This window comes from Lactuca virosa, chromosome 4, assembly GCF_052849685.1.
Source record: "Lactuca virosa cultivar CGN04683 chromosome 4, Lactuca_virosa_CGN04683_v6, whole genome shotgun sequence".
NCBI classification, from domain to species: Eukaryota; Viridiplantae; Streptophyta; class Magnoliopsida; order Asterales; family Asteraceae; genus Lactuca; species Lactuca virosa.
This window is the reverse complement of record NC_136429.1, coordinates 522,869,653-522,891,940: the sequence shown is the minus strand read 5'-3', so window position 1 is coordinate 522,891,940 and position 22,288 is coordinate 522,869,653. Positions and strand designations below refer to the sequence as shown.

Genomic DNA, 22,288 nt, shown 5'->3' with positions numbered 1-22,288 from the left:
AAAACCGTAAGCCAAAGCTTAGTGAGTTTCCCCCAAGGTACCAACACATAAACAAATAGCATATACAACAACATGTCGGTCCAATCAACCATCGGGTTGGAATACCCAGGCCCAGTCACCCTCCGGGTTCAGTCATCCTCGGAATGAAATACCCTAGGTGAAATGCCAATATACAATGGGTCCAGTCAACCATCGGGTTGGAATACCCCAGGCCCAATCAACCATCAGCTTGGAATGCCAATATACAATGGGTCCAATCATCCTCGGGATGGAATACCCTCGGGCCCAATCAACCATCAGGTTGGAATGCCTAGGGTCTGTTGGCCCACACATATAGCAGTAAAGTCTCAACCACCAACCAAAATATGTGCACATATAACAGATAAACATATAATCAGTCATCAGACAATCAAACATATCTACAGATCACTAAGCATAACATGATCCTATATACCAAGATACATATCTAACAGATCACTACAACACGATAACATATTATCACATAAAAGGATATCTAATCCAATGGGCCGACCTTGGTGCCTTATACCCATAAGTATAGTGAGGAAAACTCACCTCACAATCTGGACAAAAGCTGATGAGGTCTCGACTCTGAATCTCAACACTAACCGTCACTTATCCAACCATAAGACCAATTCTCAACACAATCCAAAATACCCAGAATATCCTTAAGTCAAACTTGTTCAACCTTAGTCAAAGTTAAACTCAAAGTCAATGGTCCTTAAAGACCATATCCAACCTCACGTCGTGGCCAGACATTGGTCACGTCGTGACAGCGTACTCGGTCCGGTTCTTACTCAACTCGATCCAACCTAGTCAACTCAACCAAAGAAACCACCTGAATTGGCTTCACGACATGAGCACCCATTCTCACGTCCTGAGCTCCAAGGATTCTAACAGAAGACGGGGATTCTTCGAATCTCACGTCGTGAAATCTTGCATCTCACGTCGTGAGCTTTGTCTGAGGCTAAGGGTCACCATTTTAAGTCCTTATTCCATTAATTCCTCGAGTCTACTTCATCCAGAAGTTATAGGGGACCCCTAAGGTCCATAAAAATGTTTCTTTATGGCCATGCATGGACCAAGCATGATCCATCCACTTTCTAGATCAAAAGTGAAGAAATGAGCTTCAATCTTTCATGCATGCCTCAAATCCATACCAACTTTCAGATCTGACCAATATTATGATCTAGGGACTCTTAGAATCCATAAAGTTGCCAACTTTATGGATTTACTTCACTTAAGCATACAATAACATAAATAAAATGGACAAAACTCAAGATCTATCCATAATAAGCAATAAATTCGGAGCCTTTGATACTTACAAAGGTCCAAAAGTAGGAAAAGATGATGATGATGATGATACTTTGCCCACTCCACCACTAGAGTACTTCTTTCTTCTTCTTCTCTTCTTCTTCAATCTAGAAATGCATCAAAATAACAAAGGATCTTTAGGAGGAATAAGATTAGGGTTTCTAGAGGCTTAGAGAGTGAGAGAGGTTGACGGTGGGCAACCATAGCCCTCTCATTCCCTTAAAAAACCGAAAACTTAGGGTTTTGGTCTTCAGCCGCTCTCACGTCGTGAGCATTAGACTGCTCACGTTGTGAGCCTTAAAATGATGTGTGGGTCCAAATAACTCCTCACGACGTGTGCAAGCATTCCTCATGTCGTAAGAAGGGCCAATATTGAAACTTTTAACTTCACAATAATAATAATAATAATAATGTGCACATGATCCGAACGTTACATAATGGGGGAAGATCTCGAATTTTATCGAGTAGACTGTGTAGACCATTGGCAAACAATAAAATATGTGCACCCTAGAAGAACTTATATTTTTAGTTCTTAATTAAATCGGCAAAAGCCCACAAACCCGTGGCATTACTCGCGGAGAATGTATACCAATCTCTACTACTAGTAATACAATAATCACGATGGAAAAGATGCATATCAAGAGGTACCTCCAAGGAAGACAACATATGGCTTAAGTTACACATGATAGGTATAGTGCAAGTAATAACATTGACAAAAAAAAATAGTGCAAGTAATAATAGTGCCACAAAATTTAGTACATGACAAACACAAACCTACCTCCAGTGATAATATTGCCAACAAATTTAGTACATGACAAACACAAACCTACCTCTAGTGATATAACATGCAAATGGTATTTCAAAGAATTGGTTGGACAGTAGAAGAATTAGAGTTTGTAGCCTTAGCACCATCACTAGGAACTAGACTAAACTCTTGATCGATCTCTGATTGTTTCATAGGAGTTATCGAATAAACAACTTCACAAAAATGCTTTGAAGCCATAATTTTTACATAAGAAGGGAGTGTTGAAAAACAGAATGAGAACAAGCATAAGAAAACCATAAATCTAGCTAAATAACAAAAACATACACATTAAACTCATGCCAAGTCAAGTAAGAATTCTGCTACAAGACGCACTATTCGTGTCACATCTTATAATTATGTCACAAGCTCTTCACCGTTAAAAACTGTTTAAAATGATACACACCACAACAAAAGCTTCACAGTCTACTAACACACAAATATTTTTGACCACTCAAACACTATTACATCCTTACCAAACTTTCTCTAGTTCTGGCTTTGACTTTAGAGAGTAATTCTATGACCATTTTTGAAGTGCTCTGATCTATTTTGTTTTATCTCAAGGTGATACGGTCAATCCGAATCAGAAGATCACCGATCTTAACCTTGAAGGACTTCGAAGGACGGATGTAGCATCAATAATAAACGAATCATTATTTAATTCTACTAAAAGCGACTCCTTTCAACTTATTACTCGATTCATCCTACTTAAGTACCCGCCAATTTTACCGGATCATCTTTTGGGCCGGAAGGTGGGGCATTAACAGGTTGACGATGTCATTAGACATTTTGTGGGACATGGTTAGAAAATGAAATAATTCAAAAAAAATAAAATATGGGATGGAGTATGCTTTTAGAACTTTATAGAAAGGAAAGGGTATTATTCCTTGTCTTTACAATTGGGCAACTTTTCCTTTTGTTTTTGCTAAAAGTCACAAAACACGTCTTCTTGGAACCTACAATATCTATTTTCATTTGTAATTTTAGTTTAATTACTTATTAACAAATCTATTTTCAACAAGTTGGAATTTGTCCACCTCAATGTTTAACCAACATAAAAAAAGGTTGCATGAATGTTTCGAAGATCCCTTGAATTGTAGCGAGTTAAAATGTACGTAATAGCTGACTCATGCGTTTTCTTTTTAATATTAAATCATGTATAGATAAATTTGTTGAATGTATAATAATATCTGAATAAAACATGTCATATATAAAGACGATTGTTTTGTTTTGAATTTGAATGAACCTCCTAATCGAATAAATCAATGTTGTCAAGATCGAGATCTTATATATGATTGTTTTTTTGGTTTACAAGATTGGAATCGGGATCCTAAGATTACACAAAAAAAAACATAATTTTAACTTATAAGTTCAAAACATGAAAAATGTCTCAAACATTCAGTTTTTCGTTCAAAGCCTGTAAAAACTTCAAAATATTAGTCGCAACAAAAAAGGTAAACGGTAAACCGATAAAGAGTTTATATCTTAAAGTGGTAAATTCATTTTTTTAGTTTTTTTTATTTTATTTTATTTTTTTTGAAAAAAAAATAAAGGGAGGGTGAGATCGGATTAAATCTCGATTTTCCGATCCTATGATCTTACTTGCGAACCTACCCCAGATATGATATGTCTCGTAATTCATAACTAAGATCGTAAGATCCTACGATACTACAATCAAAATCGCGATTTTGACAACCTTGAAACAAATCATCATATAACTCTTCGTATAGAAACGATGATGATAATAGTTGAAGGCTAATTTAAAAAGTTGTTGCAACTCATAGTTTACTTTATATAGATAATAATATAAGATAAATTATATTTTATGACATCAATAATTAATCATTTTAATACTTTTTAATATATCTTTATTTTTTTTATCTCCTATTCTAATAAATGAATAATTTTAATTTTTTTTTTGTCAAGTATCACTCTAATACAACTTTTCATTAATATTATGACATGTGTCATTTAGATATATTAGGCAACTCATTTCAAAATTCAAATTTACATTTTCTAATTATATGTTAAATTTGAAGTTTAATAACTTTAAAATTTTGATATATCTCTTAATTAATAATTTATTTAAAATGATTTATTTAAAATAACTGATTAATAATTATAATTTTTTATTATAAAAATTTAATTAATTTTATAACCGTGGTTTCCACGGGTTATAAACTAGTATGTTATATAAAATCTTCTTATATAATTTGTCATCTTTAAATATACATCATATTTTTTAAAATATAGCTTTCTCTGATGATGTATAATTTAAAAAAGGAAATGATAAAAATACTACACGGCCTTAATGTTTTTTAGTCTTTCACATTTGCCTTTGAAAGTTTTAACAATTATTTTTTAAGATACATATTTGTAAAAAAAAAAATACATTCAATTCTATTTTAGTTATTTAGTTAAATAGGTTAACTAATAAAAGCTAACAAAATTTTAATAATTAAATATAACTAAAATTTATAACAACATATTATTAAATATAAATATCAAAATAGAAAAAAACATATAAAAGTAAATAATTGGAATTACAAAGTGATAACGATAAAAATTACCAAAACAACTTTTCAAATAGTAAAAGGTTTTAAAAAGAAGCTACAATCAAAATAAAGTTACTTGAGAAAATCTTAAACACTGCCTTTTGGGATTTTGGTTGATGGGTTAAATATGGGCCCAGTTGTAATGAAGGGAAAAGTAAAAGAAATATATCAATCACACAAAAATAAAACAAATAAAACACAATTCCATTTTTATACTATCTACTACATACTACTATCTGAATTCTGACCCCTTGTATTATGGTAATTTCTGAGTAACTCATTAACTCATATCTAGATTATATTCTAGCACACGGAGGGCCCAAAAGATAAGTATTACCCAGTCCATTAAATTGAATTTAAAGGCCCATGAAGAGTCAACAACCTGTTATGTGGGTCCCAAAGACCCAAATCCTTAATCAGCTTTCATAAAAAGTCAAAAAGAAGAACCCAGAAGCTTTTCAAGCAGACGTGTATACGCTTTCATGGCTTACGCCCCAAGTCAAAACCAAAGCTATATATACTCCCCCCAAAAATCCCCAATGCACAAACAAAATCACAATTTATCTATTTCACTTTCTTCAACCATTAAATTGTTCTTAAGATCAAGAGAATTACCATAATACCATAATACCATGGCAGGAACAGAAGCTTTTCCCGATTTAGGCAAGCACTGTCAGCTTCCCGATTGCAATCAGCTCGATTTTCTCCCATTCAAATGCGATGGCTGTGAAAAGGTAAGTTCATGAAATCTTCAATGGATTCTCTTCTTTTCGTTCATGGAATCTCGATTGATTTCGTTTTTTGTTGCAGGTTTTTTGCGTTGAACATCGATCGTACAAGTCTCACGAATGTTCAAACTCGGATCACAACAGTAGAAAAGTATTGGTTTGCGAAACATGTTCGATGTCGATGGAGATTCCATTAAACAGAAAAGGAGGAGATTCAGGAGAAGATGAGAACGTTTTGATTTTGGAAAAGCATCGGAAATCTGGAGATTGTGATGCGAAGAAGAAGAAGAAACCCACGTGTGGTGTTAGGCGATGTAAAGAGATTCTTACCTTTTCAAACACGAGTACTTGCAAGTCTTGCGACGTAAAATTCTGTTTGAAGCACCGGTTCCAATCCGATCACGCCTGCAAAAGTCACAACTCGCCGGCGGTGGCTGCTGCCGGCGTTGGTGGTGGTGCTGCACGGCCGTTTTTGGTTGCTTTGGCTTCGAGAATGGGGAAAGATTGTACGAAGAAAACTGGTGGTTCTTCTTCATCGGCTTCTACACCTTCTACATCTGTTAAAGCTTATTGAATTTGTTGATAATAATATTGTATTGTTATAGTTTTTATCTTTAAAACGTTTTCGTTTGTGTTTTTGTTTATTGGTTTCGTGGAAGATAAGCTATAGAAAAGAAATCAAATACACAACTAGATTGAAGATTGATGATATAATATGATATATAATCATTTAACATTTAACATATAAATATACATGAACGACTGCTTGTTTTGTTTGGAAAAAAATTGTGCAACTACATGTTTGCTGTCAATTCTTTGATTTCTTCCAAGGAAATAGCCTGCATCATCCAAATTCCAAAAATCACATGAGATAGGGTTATAATGAAACTTATGATTTTCTTTTTTTACGAAATATGCAACTATTTTTTTTAGGACCAAAGATGCATGTATTACTAGTAACCAATTTATCACATTAAAACTGAAGCAAAAATTGTGCTTTTTTAGGATTAAATGTTCAATTTGTACAAGAAAGTTGTTTTTTATGTGAAATATTTTACTAGTAACTTGTTTGTCATGCTAAAACATGATAACATGGCTCGTATTAATGGTTGGCAAAAAAATGAAACACAGATGTATAAAATATAAATTGGTGAAAAAAAATGAAAATTTGATGCATAAGTTTATTAAAATGAAATTTAAGATTGTAATTTAACCTGCTCATCGCCAGCAAAATCGTTATCAGGCGTGAGAAAAAGCATGCAATGGCACTCCTTCCTGAGAATTTACAAACAAATAATCATGATATTATATCTAGAAATAAATCTATGATCATTATAATTAAGTTTCAAATCATTAAAAGCTTAAATCATGTAATTGATTTCTAGTGCTTGCTTACAAATGAAGGGATTTTTACCTTTCTCTCATGGGTACACAAGGGCAATTCCAAAAGCCTTGACTTGCTTCTGCAGCTTTGTCATCATAGTGCCTGTTGTTTTAAGCAAGTAGCAAATTATATGATTTATAAGACTCCATTTACATTTTACAAAATCAAAAGCAAAATTTCCCTCGAGGAGATTTGAAATACACTTGCCTACAAGGACAAAGTGGTGCACCCAATGTATCTCTATGATCTGCCAACCCCTGTATCCACCAAAGTAATTGCTTTCGTGTTATCATGTCATGTATAACAAACAGGGCCTAAGATAAGGGAGTATACCTTGATAACTACAGAAGTAACACCTTTGTCAACGCAGAAAAATGTGTCAGATTTTCGAGCATACTGCTCTGAGAATTTACGCATAATCTCAACAGACTTATCTGATGGCTCATCAGCTGAAATAAACAAACACACAGCTTAGCAAACAGCAATATAGAAGCATAGATCAAACCACAGAAACAAGAATTCAGAAACTCGTGTCTAGGGTTTTAACTCGTAATTAAGTTCAGTAAATGAGTAAATTGAACACTGAGTGCCTTGCACAAATAACCATATCATCGATCGAACAATTTGAGCTCATGATATTCTAAGCAGCATCAATAAAATAGATCACATAATTTTGCGATTCAAGTACTAACACCAGGATCGATTGAACTACAGGAATAAAAGCTCAACAAGAGCTTCGACATAGAAACCACGGGACTTCGCAAATAAACATAAGTTCAGTGAACATCTGAGAGGGGATTTTGTACTACCTTTCGCGATTACGACACGACGGCGATAGAGGCGCGTTTGAGGAGTAGTGAAATTAGGGGGGAAGCCAAAGCTGACAGAGTAAGAGGACGTCGCCGACAGAGATTGCATCGCGGTCGTCATCTCCAATTTCGATTAATTCAGAGTAGAATTTGCAATGGGTGAAGGAAAGCGGAAAGCCTATATGACATCGTCGAAAACCTATATATATACATCTGTGTGTATGTATGCTTTAGAAGATCTTTTGAGGACTGAAGGAGACGTGAGCAAGCATCACCACTCGTTCCAGATTATCGGAAGAAATTAAGAGAGAGAGAGAGAGAGAGAGCAACTCTTGTTTGATTTTGTAATATGCAAACACATGTCAAAGAGATTACTTATTTCTATGGCTATAGATTACTATTAGACATGATTAGCTAGCTGTGTTTATTTTGTTATTGTCTAAGGGTGTGTTTGTAACTTTTTTATTCTATTTATTGCATTCCTCTCTGCCTAATTGAGCATCAGAGAGTTCTTTGTGAGTTACGATCATATGGTATCAGAGCACTAACCGTTCCTCTTCTCCTCTTCCGTTCCTTCCTTCTCATCTTCATCTTCTACATGGCTAGTTCATCTACTGATTCCCTCCTCTCCATGAATACAGTTCTTCATCTCATCTCCAATCGTCTCACACCTTCAAACTACCTGCTGTGGAAGAATCAAATTCTTCCCCTTCTCTCTTATCAGAACTTGATGCCCTTCGTTGATGGCACCTCCCCTGCACCGCCGCCTACATTAATCACTGATGGAAAATCAACTCCAAACCCGGAATTTGCTACCTGGCAATCCGCTAATCAAAGGGCTGTTATTCTCCTTCAGGCCTCCCTATCTGAAGAAGCTTTCTCTGAAATTGTTGGTCTGTCCTCTGCACGTGACATCTGGCTGGCCTTAGAAGATGCTTACAGCAACTCCTCCGTCGAGCGCATTCAGAATCTGCGGGATCAACTTCGTCAGATCACCAAGGGTTCTTCCTCTGTTGCAGATTTTGGTCGAAAATTCCGTGCCCTATGTGATCAGTTAGCAGCGATTGGTAAACCTGTGGCCGATTCTGACAAGGTTCATTGGTTTCTATGCGGTCTCGGAGCACCTTTTGAGACCTTTTCCACCGCGATTCGAGCCTCGCGCACTTCTATCACCTTCCGTGACCTTCTTGCTCAAGCCGAAGGGCATGAGTTGTTCATGCATTCTATTCACGGTTCATCTACACCACCGGTTGCTTTCAATGTGAATTCTCGTGACTCTCCTCCTACTCGGGGTCGCGGTGGTCGTTTTTCTCGTGGCGGTCGAGGGCGGGGGCGTCGTCCTCCCCACTGCCAACTTTGTCGAACTAATGGACACTTCGCAAATACGTGTCCTCAGCTTGCTCGGTTTGCTAGCTCCCATGTTGCCACTTCCGATGCCGATCTTGCAAGAGCCTTTCATGCTCAATGTCATGTGACTTCATCTGGCCCCGATTGGTATGTCGATTCGGGTGCATCTGATCACATGTCATCCTCAGCCGCTTCTGTTAACAATCCGACTCCATTTTCTGGTCCGAACAAGGTTTCCTTTGGTAATGGTACGGCTCTTCCTATATCCCACATTGGGCACACGTTTTTACACAAGAATATCCATCTTCGGGATGTGTTAGTCGTTCCCAATCTCACTAAAAACCTTCTATCTGTTAGCAAATTGACATACGATAATTCTCTGGATGTTTTATTTTCTCATCCTAATTTTTACATTCAGGACCGAAAGACGAAGCAAGTTCTAGCACAGGGTCGGTGTAACGGTGGTCTTTATGTGCTCTCCTCCAATCTGCATGTCTTTTTTGCTTCCACTAGTTCCAAGTTGAAGGCTTCTTTTGAACTTTGGAACGCCCGTTTAGGACATGTGTCCTATGACTCTATTTCTCTGTTAAATAAAAAGGGCCAATTGTCGGTTACCTCTATTTTACCCAAACCGTTTTTATGCTCTTCTTGTCAGATGGCTAAAGCTCATCGGTTACCTTTTGTAAACAATGAAAAACGTGTTATGAAAGTATTAGATCTTATTCACTGTGATTTGTGGGGACCTTCTCCCGTATGTTCGGTTGATTCTTCTCGTTATTATGTTGTGTTTGTAGATGACTACTCTCGATTTACGTGGTTTTATCCACTAAAAACAAAGTCGGGTTTTCATGCTGTATTGGATGTATTTCTTAAATTTGTGCAGACCCAATTTAACACTAAAGTCAAAATCTTTCAAAGCGACGGTGGCACGGAATTTCTCAATCACTTAGTTCGTTCTCTACTTGAGAAAAATGGCACATTTCACCGTATTTCATGCCCGTACACTCCACAACAAAACGGGCGGGTCGAGCGGAAGCATCGCCACATCGTTGAGACAGGTCTTGCTATGCTCTTTAGCGGTCATGTTTCCCCATCTTACTGGGTTCACGCATTCAGCACCGCCGTCTATATTATCAACCGGCTCCCCTCTTCGGTATTAGAGAATCGCTCCCCATTTGAGATGCTTTTTAAGACTCCACCTTCCTATGATCATTTTCGCCCGTTCGGGTGTCGGGTCTATCCTTATTTACGTGACTATGTGGATCACAAACTATCTCCACGAAGCCTTCCATGTATTTTTCTCGGGTATTGCTCTCAATATAAGGGGTTTCAATGTTTGGAGCCCTCCACATCTCGTATCTTTTTCTCTCGTCATGCTCGCTTTGACGAACAATGCTTTCCCTTCCATAATGATGCAACTTAATTACCGGCCCACATGCTTGTTTTATCACAGTTTCGAGATGACGCTTACGATGCTACGACACTGCCACCGTCTCCACCTGCTACTGTTACCGCTCCAACACCAACTCCCATGTTACCCTCGTGGTGTCTATCTGAGGATCACTCTCCACCGGCCGCTTCTCCCATTCCTGCTCCCACTGCTGATAATAATGACCACGGCGCTAATGATCACAACCATGGTGGTGTTGATTCTGACTATGATGTTGTCTCTGAAGATCTTCCAACTGAGCCGACATCTTCGGTCTCCTCATCTCCATCACCATAATGTCCTCCTCCTCCGAGTCACCCGATGATCACCTGGGCTAAAGCTGGCATTTTCAAACCTAAATATCGGGCGGATCTCGCTTCTCATGGGCTTTTGGCAGCTCTTCACGCTTCCACCGATCCCACCAGTTTTAAAACCGCCGCTCGTTACCCGCATTGGGTGGACGCCATGCAACAGGAGTTGGATGCTTTACGTCGCAACAATACCTTCACCTTGGTCCCTCGCCCGCACAACCACAATGTTGTTGGCTGTAAATGGATATTTCAGACAAAATACCTTGCTGATGGTTCCATTGATCGTTACAAGGCCCGTTTAGTTGCCCAAGGATTCAGCCAAGTTCCTGGTTTGGATTACTCTCATACTTTTAGCCCGGTAGTTAAAGTCGCTACAGTCCGCATTGTTTTGTCTCTTGCCGTTACCAACAAGTGGAATCTTCATCAACTTGATGTTAACAATGTTTTTCTCAATGGCCACTTGAGTGAGCGTGTGTACATGGAGCAGCCACCGGGTTTCCAAGACCCCCAATTTCCTAATCATGTGTGTCGTTTAAACAAAGCTCTCTACGGCCTCAAACAAGCGCCACGGGGTTGGTTCCATCGGCTTAGCTCGTTTCTAATCACAAATGGTTTTGTGTGCAGCCGGGCCGACCCTTCTCTCTTTATTTTTAAACGGGGTGTATGTATTATGTATTTGTTGGTTTATGTTGATGACCTGATCCTTACTGGAAATCAGGCCTCGATTATTCAATCCTTTATCCACAAGTTGCATGTTGAATTTGCCATTAAAGACCTTGGTCGTCTTAACTACTTTCTTGGTCTCGAGGTGACATATACTACCGACGGTTTGTTCCTCAGTCAGTCCAAATATGTCCATGACATCCTCAAGCGGGCAAATATGATTGATGCCAAACCTGTCACCACTCCCCTTGCCGCTAATGCTGCTTTTGTCACAAGTGGTGACCCGTTTGATGACCCCACCACTTACCGTTCACTTGTGGGAGCACTCCAATACTTGACGATTACCAGACCTGATATCTCGTATGCGGTAAATCAAGTCAGCCAGTTCCTTCAGGCTCCGACTCTCTCCCATTTTCAGAGTGTCAAATGTATTCTTCGGTATGTCAAGGGCACCATGTCCTTCGGCCTAACTTTCTCTCACCGAAATTCTCCATCACCTCTTCTCGGGTACTCTGATGCTGATTGGGCTCGTTGTCTTGACACCCGACGCTCCACCTATGGCTACTCTATCTTCCTCGGTGGCAACCTTGTTTCCTGGAGTGCCAAGAAGCAACCTACCGTCTCTCGCTCCAGCTGCGAATCCGAATATCGGGCCATGGCAAATACCGCTGCTGAACTCATTTGGATTACCCATCTGCTTCAAGAACTCCATGCTCTCCCATTTGTTCGTCCCACTCTCCTATGCGACAACAAAAGTGCGTTATTTCTTACTCAGAATCCGGTTTCCCACAAGCGTGCGAAGCATATTGAACTCGATTACCATTTCATTCGGGAGCTCGTTTCTTCTGGGAAACTTCATACCAAATTCGTATCCAGCAAGGTCCAGGTGGCTGACATCTTTACCAAAAGTCTTCCCCGCCATCAGTTTGAGTTCTTCCGTGACTTGCTCACCATTGGTCCACCACCGTTCCGCTTGAAGGGGGATATTAGACATGATTAGCTAGCTGTGTTTATTTTGTTATTGTCTAAGGGTGTATTTGTAACTTTTTTATTCTATTTATTGCATTCCTCTCTGCCTAATTGAGCATCAGAGAGTTCTTTGTGAGTTACGATCATAATTACTCTCTTTATTTGTTTTTATTTTGTTTTTGCAAAATTTTGATATATATATATATATATATATTTGCAAACATTAAGAATTAAAGTTTACGTATATATCCATCTTTAACATATTAAACTCTCATATATATATATATATATATATATATATATATATATATATATATATATATATATATATATATATACTAGGTTATAACCCGTGAACACCACGGGTGAGAAACATAAAATTAATTTTTATTAAATTATAAGTTAATTATTGACCAATGATAATAATAAAAAAAATTATAAATATAGTTGTTTTGTCTGTAATTTGATAATGATATAATGATCGGTTGAAACTATGAAATCATAATGGTTTGAATATCTGATCGAGAATTTGTATTTGTAGATATGTTAGAAAATTATGATTTTGTATAATGCAATAAAATTATGAAGATATAGTTTTAAAAAAAATGTAAATAATCATGCAATGACATTATATGAAATTTAAACTATATTGTATAATATAAGAGAAATAAATACATAGAAGAAAACAATTATATGTTCAAATAGGAAGTAATGGTCATATCCTAATAATAAATAAAAATATAAATATCAAAATTGTAAAAAGTATTTATAAATCCAACTTTTTTATACACAAATATAATGATAAAAGTAATTACCTTTTCTTGAAAACAGTGATTTCATCGGTGTCACTGTTAATAAACAACTTTGAAACTTTAAAGTAGGTGTTAACACTGTATTAAATACTTGTATAAGCATTATTTTTATTATTATAATATAAAAGTTGATAAGAAAACATCTCCAAACATTAAGCTTTGCAAATTGGAGAATAACAATGATATGAAGAGTGTGCGGATTGTTATTAACATAGTCTTGCATTTTGTAAGCATAATCACAGACGGATCGACAATAAGTTGCAAACCACTAAAAAATATTATTTAAATTAAATAAATTGCATAATAGTCCATGTGTTAATAAAATTTATATGAAATGTTGCTACTTATTCCATCTAAAATATGTTATAGAAAAAAAAAATGAAATATTGCTATTTCTGCCACACCCACGACCTTATACCCTTCCAATAACTATACCTTCTATGCTTTTTTTTCTTTTCCTTGAGAATCCAGTCGGTTATAAGAGGAACAAAATACTCTTGATCTTTACAGAATACCAACCTCTTATAGACGGAAAAAAATAACCAAACCAATGCCAATCCCCAGAAAAATACATTTTTTTCTTTATTTTCCAGAATTGCCACAAATACCCTTCAATCATCAAATCTACCGATCATCTCCTGGAGAGGGCAATCCAATTATACTTGCGGCTATTAAACCAAGTTCATCTATACCATTCAATATAGGTGTGAATAAATAGAATATAAACGTGAAAACCTTCAAAAATTGATTATGACCAAAATACCCATGCATCCTTAAAGTAAAAAAGCAATTAACATCATCCTCTAAACATCCCAAAGTAACATTGTTGCTTTTATTATAGCAGTACCCATTAGCAAACATGGATAAAAAACAAATATCAATGATGCAAATCTTCCAGATAAGAATATAACCAAAATACCTTTTACCCTTGTAAAACATTATATGTTCCTTGTGCTCTTTTGCAAATGAAAACCCAAAACAACCACATTAGTATGGTTCTAGCTAGCTACATCTGCACTTAAAATAGAAAAATTAATACATAATAAATGACCTGTTATAAAAATATTAACATAAGACTTTGATGAATGAAACTCACAATTTAATCACCTGGCTTAATAAACTCAAATAACCCATGAGTTTGTTCAATAAGCCAAGTATTTAAATCACTTTTTGGTTTAAAAAATAAAAAGATTAAATGTGATGGCTACCATGGTTAGTAGCATCGCATAGCACTTTAAACATCAAATGTACTACCACCAAGATCAAACAACCTGCCAAAAGATAGTTTACATGTCATATCATAAAACACCACATCAAAATTTCAAAACCTAACCTCGTACCAAAAATCAGGGTGAATATAATCAATTGGAAGATGAATTGGGGCACATCTGCAACAACATAAATTGGTTTGTGAGTTTCATATATCGTAAGGTAAACATATCTAATAGGAAGCATTGCTAGGTCTAATCTTGCAGAATGTTTCACCATCTGAATTATTATTAAAGCACTACAAATTACTCTATTCTTTCATCATTCATCATTGTTTTGTACGCGTCTTGGAACAATCCTTTTTTCCTGCTTGTCCAGCCAACTCCGGTACCAAACAAAAATTCATGAAAATTGACATCAAAAGAAACTAAAAAACCTTTTCGTAGTCTTCTGTTACTTGGGGCTCAAAAAAATTGTTCGATCATCACATCACGCTCCAATAGTCACTATTTGTGAGATTCGGCCTACAAAAAAAATCAACTCCATGGATAAAAAAATATGACAACTTCATAAACATTTACCTAGATTTAAGAAAAATCATAGTCCAAAATTAGTTTCCTGAGAAACAAATGCCAAAATCGAGATAACCTTTGCATCAAGAAAATAGAACTTAAAGCTTCAAACCGATATCTTCATCATCTCTGATAACCTTTTAATAAAAAAAAAGTTTCCATGAGAACGATGCTTAAAGAAAACCTAGATAGACAAACCAGAAACGTGTTAGTAGAAAAGAAAAGAGTAAAACCTAAATCAACATACCTAAATCGAGAGATCATAAGCATGGTGGAGCATTGATGTTGGAGACATTGTTTCTGATTTTTCATAATCAATCAGTGGGTTTTATTGATTTTACAACTGAAAGGAGCGAATTAGGGATTTTGAAATCCAAATCAAAGCGTCAAAGCGAATCAAGAGACCGAGATTTGAGGCTGATTAAAGATTTAGAAGAAATAATCAATCATACCTTAAATTGAGGTCAACAAATCTTGAAATTTTAATCGTTAAGAGGGAATGTACACAGATGAAATTGGGGAACGAACAATCGGGTATATTTTGTTGATTACCTTCGTTGCAGATTAAATTTGTAATCGATGCATTTGGAGGTATATATAAAGTAGATAGAAGCATAGAGTATCCGATTCAGTTTGGAAAAGATTGTGGCTTATTTAACGGGATTGATGATCTTTGAATTCAATTCATAAGATAAGGGTATTTGGGATGAAAATGCAACAGGCGGGAAAAGCAATCAAAATCGAGCTATGGCAGTGACACGTGGCAAGAAGGTGGTTTAAAATAATGACATGTGGCGGTTTAGGGATTCTTTTATTAAGAATATATATATATATATATATATATATATATATATATATATATATATATATATATATCTTAATAAACAATACTTTTTTTTACACATGCCTCTTTCATATTCATTTTCAGCCAAAAATGATTTTACCTTTATACCCTCCAAGATTTTACTTAATATTTTGGAAATCATTAATGTGTACAACTTATTTCCGAAATTTAAGGATCCTTACCGTGTCATCTCTTCAGCAAAATTGCCCTTATTCACCATGAATCCCATAAAATAGCAAAATCTATAACAAATCGCAAAGGTAATCGCTCTAAATCGGGAAGCATATCTTTTCTGAATTTGAATTGATTTCCCCCACCGTCTTTTCTCTCTCACATCTTTTGTTACTCTGGAAGAAAATGTTGTGTATCTCGTAAATCGGCCTCCAACTCATACTAGGTTGGAGAATGTGGCAGCGCCGATACAAGGCACCGATAATATGGCATGCCTCCAACACAATATGTATTTTTTTAGTTCTTAGTGCATTAATCTATATGAGGTTGAACTTGGGTTTATGGTTTTTTGCTATTCGAAAACTTCATTATGTGCAGATATCGATTTTTACTTTTAATCGGAACCCTATACATCTTTTAAGGAGATACATGTTTTTTACTCGTTAGTTTCTTGAATTGTAAATTGGCATTAGGTATGATCAATGTATTTCATGTTTTGTAATTTTGGGGTTTTAATCAAATTCTACTATATTTCATGTTTTGTTTCTGCAGGACTATCTTGATGTTGATTTGGGTTATTGTTGAACACTATTATAATATGTGTTTTGGATATGAAATGATATTCACTTAGTAGCTTAAGATTCAAGAACATCTAACACCATCTTGCAAATGCTCATTCTTTCATTAACTGACTTCATATCTTTAAGTTATTGTAAATTGGAACTTGTGAATCCATTGTTCTTGGAAATGAACAACGAAAAGGAAGTTGCAACGATTTAAAAGTTTCCTCTTTACCTAACCGACTTTAACTGTTTAGCCAAAAAAAAATCATGGTTAATTTTGGCTTCTTTTTCCTTTCTTGCAGATCTATCAATGCTAAAAACCTGCTTGATGAATTTTTTTTTTAAATGGGTTGCAAGGTAGGAAGTTACAAAAATTTAGGATAAAAATATTTTTATTTTCTAATTATTGGTGCTTATAAACAATGCCAAATTAGCATGTCCTTATGAAGTTATAGTTTTCATATCAATTTTGGTTCTTCGGGAAAAGATTATCCAACTATATTTAGGTAAGTTGTAATTTCTTGCTACATATGAAAGTAAGTTGCTATATCTTGCATTTGATTTGGGTTAAATGCAAGAAATAACAACTTATTTGTTCACTTTATGTGTGTCTTTAACTATGAAAGATAAAAATGTTGCTTCTTTTTTACTTAACAGGAACAAAACTTGATCCACGAAGTCACCTTTTGACTTAATAGGGAAATGTTTTTTGCTTTTAACTTATTTTTTTTTACTGAACAGGTACCCGACCCAAGTTTTTTCAGAATTAAAAACGATAAAATGTTTGTTTTTCTTTACTTAACAAAGACATGTTTTTACTTTAATTCATAAAACATGATAAAACAATGTTGTAATACAAAAAAATAAAGGTATTATGTTATAATAGAAATAAGTGAAAGTAGTATTTCCTATTTGAGCATTGTTATTTGATAATGCATCGATTAATTTCTGCACTCACCCGTCCCTCCCCAACTCACACACAAACCACTTCTTATTCAAGTTTTTAGGTTCAATCACATCTTATAAACCCAAAAGAAAATAGAAAATAGAATGGCTAAATTCACACACCCACAGAACAAATAAAATATGATACATTGTGTATGTTATAATACTTTGATATGCACAATTGTTGACTTATCTGTTTATGCTAACAGTTATACAACCAAATATGAAACCTTACATACCTAAATACCAAACATTAGCATTGTTAAAATTCTTTAAAGGTGCATTTCTTTTTGATCATATATCATTAAGTGATTAAGCAATATCTGATTTACGTCAAATTGGTAATATTTTATGTTATTTAATATAACATAATGATATGGTAAAATTAAAGGCATAATTGTGATGTTCCAACTTATTTTTATACAAACTTTGCATTTCATGCTATTTTTCGTAGATATTTTATTTTGGCGCAGTTTGTAACCAAAAGATAATGAAAGTAGAATGATATTATTGGAAAAAATATTCAAAGTTGATGTCTTAAAATGAGTACATGGTCACATTTAAGTAAATAATGAAAGTGCGCTCTCTAGATGATTGTAATACACTTCATATCCATTTTACTTATAAGTAGGGGTGAATATAATAACAAAAAAACCAAACCAAAACCGGAATAACCAATAACACCGAACTATAATGATAGAACAATTCGTAAAACTGATTGTTTGATATTCGAATTTATATATTAATTTTAATTAATCAATATAAAAGTCCATACAAAACTTATATTTTATTAATTTAATAAATTTTTATAAATCTTTAACTTTTCATTAAGATTTTTAATTATAAATATTGTTTTGTTTTTCTACCTGTGGTTTCCACAGGTTGTAACCTAATATATATATATATATATATATATATATATATATATATATATATATATATATATATATATATATGAAAAGTGAATATACTAGTAAGGGGGTATATAAGGTTAGGTACGGATCGTTATATCCAACGTCGTTTAAGTGAATATATCGGGCCTTTTTTCTTCCTCGTACTCGCATCGATCAATTGAGCCACCAACGTCCTCTGATCGGGAATGAAGTTTATCAAGCCCCAATCAAATCTTCCTCTTTAGCTCTTTTGTGTTAGCTCGTATCAACCAACAGGTGAGGTGATCGTTGGGGATTTGAGTTAACATCCGATTATTTGATCATCCAACAGGTATTTCGATCCCACACACATGTTTTCGATTTTTTTTCTTGGGTTCAAGAGGCACAATCATCCATCGTTCCAATGGGTTCTCTATCTAGCCCTCGGCAAATCAATTGACTAGATAGTTACACTTGCAGGTGCAGCAGGGTGAATGTGATGATGGTGGACGGCCTAGAAGCTCGTATAGCGATGGGTATGTGTATAGGTGTTCATAATTCGACTACTCTTCGCTCAGCTCCCTCTTTCAGGCGCACGAAGCTCCGAGCCAAACCTAGTGCTGCCCTTATTGCTTCTTCTTCTCGGACAGAAGGTCGAACAGTTGGTGGGCTGCTGTTGCAACCAAAGCATGACCTAAACGAAGTAAAGGGAGATGATGATACTGTTAATAATATCATCATCAAGAAGAAGAAAAGGGTGTTCTTTTTGGATGTAAACCCAATCTGTTATGATGGTAGCACCCCGAGTTTACACTCTTTTGCTCACTGGATTTCCCTTTTCTTCTCCGAAGTCAGCCTTACAGACCCTGTTATTGCCGTAAGCACCACCTCTCTCCATTACGTTTCTATGCCAAATTTTAAGCCCAACAGGCCAATTGTTTTATCTCAATGAGAGTTTGGTCGTTTTAGATAACTCAGTGATTTAAGTCAAAATCTTTGGATTTTAAGGTATCTGAAAGACTTTTTGGAAGCAATCTAATCAAATATAGCTCTTTTTTCTGGCAGAGAAGTAGAAGAAGTGCACTGGAATCTTCAGTTGATTGCTATGCTGCTGTAGTACTTTATCCATATGTTTTAGTTGATTTCAGCAATAGTTTATGCACCCTTATGAATATTGAGCTCATTTCATTATGTAATGTGTCTCAATTAGCCTTTTGTACTAAATTACAAATAAATAAAAAATATTAAGGAAGCCTTGTATTACTCATATTTCACCTTTGTAACACATATTTCATTTTTTGCAGGTTATTGATGGAGAAGGAGCTCACGAATATAGGAAACAAATGTTACCTTCATATAAAGTACACAGAAGAAAATTTTCACCATATCAACTAATTTCAGATACCCTTACAAAATGTAATGTGCCGGTCAGTAATCCTTTGTAATAATTCCATCACTTTTAACAAATATTACTTGAATTCCTTTCATTAAAAAGAAAATATATATATTCTAGTTTATATGAATGATAATGATATGCAGGTTGTGCAGCTTCGTGGTGAAGAAGCAGATGATGTTGTTGTTACACTTGTTGAACAAGTTTTGGAGATGGGATACCGTTTTGGAGATGGTTCATTAGAAAATCTACTTAATGATGTAGGTGTAAGAGACACAAACAGAATGATTCAGAAATTATATCAGTTGCAATACCTGTGGTTTTTAATGCTTTGAAATTATTTGTATTGTAGGGATGTTAACATTAGGATACAGGAAGAGTGGTTGCATAAGAGACACAAACAGAATGATTCAGAAATTATATCAAGCTTCCTTGATTTATTGGGGGAAACTTGTAGTTCTAAAGCTCTCTGGATTCATATCTAGCCCTTGTGAAACTTTCTCTGTGAAGGTATGAACACTTCAAGTTCTCTTTTTTCCTCTGTTTTTATCATCTTATTGAAGCTTGCTTATTTTGGAATGGAATCCTTCCAGTATTAAGTTCAAACCCTTTTCAACCTTCTTCTTCATTTTCCATCCATTAATTTTCAAGAATTTTTTTTTCAGTCTCTTGGAGTCCCTGTTCACCATGATGTATATCAGATTAGAGCATCCCATATACCACCTAGAAAACTGGTTTATTGACACATCAAAGCACAAGGAATTAAAGCCAAGATAGCCATTAAATGGGGAAAGCCTCATTTCCTTTACTTTCTGTATTAAGTTCAGTTGTTTTTTTTTTTTTTTTTTTCTGTTGAAGTCAAAAAGAAACTCATGTGTATAGCTAACTGGATTGACCGAAGGGTAAAATGGTCATTTATTCATATTTTAGATTGTTCATTAGTTCAATAAGGAAACACCCCTGTATAATTTATAGTTTACTCGATTAAATGACCATTTAATCAAAAGTTAAAACGGTTATTACTTGTATTCAGTCAAAAACGAAAGATTTTATGCATAAAGCACTTTTATCTTAAAGAAGAAAAAGAAACAGGCCCTATGTTTTGACTTTAAGGTCTATAATGCTTTGAATTCTCAAGAAACTTGTAATAGCTCAATTGAACCTTGTTTTTTGCTAAAACTGTGAAAATATTGTGTTGAATTTGTAGAATATTCGTATTTGATTCTGAATATGGAAAAAGAATTGGGTGATTTTAAAGTCAAAATCTTTAATTTTACCACCTTTCAGTTAAGATAATTCACTCTGAGGTCTTGAGGATTACCATATTTGGGACAGGGGCAAAATCGTCCAACGACGTTAAAAAACATCAAACTTATGTGTAGATCTAACCAAAATGATAGCATACTTTCTTTCTTAACCTTTAATTGCAGATAAGTTTCGTTTTGAATCCAAAATGACAGCTCACTTTCATTATTAACCCAAAATTGCAGAAAAGTTTCGTTTTTTTCACAAAATACCATCACATTTCCGGTTTTTCTCAAAATCCCATCGTACTTCCGTTTTTTATTACAAAATACCCTCATAATTTCGTTTTATCACAAAATACCCTCAAAATTTTGTTTTTTTCATAAAATACCATCGTACTTCTGTTTTTTCACAAAATACCCTCATAATTTCATTTTTTCACAAAATACCCTCATAATTTTGTTTTTCTCATAAAATACCATCATACTTCTGTTTTTTTCACAAAATACCCTCATAATTTCGATTTTTCACAAAATAACCTTATAATTTTGTTTTTTTCAAAAATACCATCATACTTCTGTTTTTTTCACAAAATACCCTCATAATTTTATTTTTTCACAAAATACCCTCATAATTTTGTTTTTTTTTCATAAAATATCATCGTACTTCTATTTTTTCACAAAATACCCTCATAATTTTGTTTTTTTTCATAAAATACCATCATACTTCTGTTTTTTTCACAAAATACCCTCATAATTTCGTTTTCTCACAAAATACCCTCATAATTTTGTTTTTTTTTTCATAAAATACTATCGTACTTCTGTTTTTTTCACAAAATACCCTCATAATATGGTTCTATAGCTTGATTACTTGCTTCGGCTTCACTCATTATCACCTGCAGTAGACAACGATGCATATTTCCAAATAAAAGATTAACACAAAATTGTTTTATATTGAATATAATGGAAACATTATACATAAAAAAACATAATAACAACCAATGACAATGTCTAAAAACAACAATGTCACTTTTAAAATCCATGAACAAAAAAGATTCATTAGGTAATAAAGAACACTGTAAACAATAATCTCGAATATTAAATTCTAAAAAACTTTAATAATCATATCAATGTCAGTTTTAGAAAAACTACTTGGAAGTATTCTTAACCAAAACATGGGAGATTTGTAGTTTTTGTAGCATCATACTTTCGTTTAAATCACATAATGGCAGGCAAATTTCAATTTTAAATACAAATGAAAACCGAGAATAAAAAACTACAAAAGTTAAATACATTGGGAAAGTAATACATTTTCATAGATTTAATGCTGTGTA

At 34.6% G+C, this 22,288-nt stretch overlaps 3 protein-coding genes across 6 annotated transcripts; 2 read left to right on the top strand and 1 right to left on the bottom strand.

Annotated features, from left to right (window-relative positions):
* The first annotated feature begins 5,221 nt into the window (after positions 1 to 5,221).
* Positions 5,222 to 6,061, top strand: PMZ (zinc finger (AN1-like) family protein). Its single transcript, XM_079046621.1, has 2 exons — positions 5,222 to 5,423; positions 5,500 to 6,061. Exons 1-2 carry the CDS (start codon positions 5,322 to 5,324, stop codon positions 5,989 to 5,991), a joined length of 594 nt encoding a protein of 197 aa, XP_078902747.1. The 5' UTR covers positions 5,222 to 5,321; the 3' UTR covers positions 5,992 to 6,061.
* Positions 6,062 to 6,108: 47 nt separating this feature from the next.
* LOC145109460 (ferredoxin-thioredoxin reductase catalytic chain, chloroplastic-like) lies at positions 6,109 to 7,849 on the bottom strand. The gene is made up of 6 exons (XM_079046622.1): positions 7,611 to 7,849; positions 7,135 to 7,250; positions 7,009 to 7,058; positions 6,832 to 6,903; positions 6,632 to 6,692; positions 6,109 to 6,256 (listed from the first exon to the last, which is right to left on the bottom strand). Exons 1-6 carry the CDS (start codon positions 7,729 to 7,731, stop codon positions 6,212 to 6,214), a joined length of 465 nt encoding a protein of 154 aa, XP_078902748.1. The 5' UTR covers positions 7,732 to 7,849; the 3' UTR covers positions 6,109 to 6,211.
* A 10,621-nt stretch (positions 7,850 to 18,470) lies between these two features.
* Positions 18,471 to 20,678, top strand: LOC145109458 (uncharacterized). Of its 4 annotated transcripts, none has more exons than XM_079046618.1 (7): positions 18,471 to 18,669; positions 18,798 to 19,194; positions 19,383 to 19,430; positions 19,622 to 19,744; positions 19,866 to 19,970; positions 20,063 to 20,220; positions 20,376 to 20,678. In XM_079046618.1, exons 2-6 carry the CDS (start codon positions 18,817 to 18,819, stop codon positions 20,069 to 20,071), a joined length of 663 nt encoding a protein of 220 aa, XP_078902744.1. In that variant the 5' UTR covers positions 18,471 to 18,669; positions 18,798 to 18,816; the 3' UTR covers positions 20,072 to 20,220; positions 20,376 to 20,678. The 4 variants fall into 4 exon arrangements, with proteins under 4 accessions (XP_078902744.1, XP_078902743.1, XP_078902745.1 ...); XM_079046617.1 differs by having other exon boundaries at positions 19,857 to 19,970; XM_079046619.1 differs by lacking the exon at positions 19,383 to 19,430 and having other exon boundaries at positions 19,857 to 19,970.
* Positions 20,679 to 22,288: the final 1,610 nt, after the last annotated feature.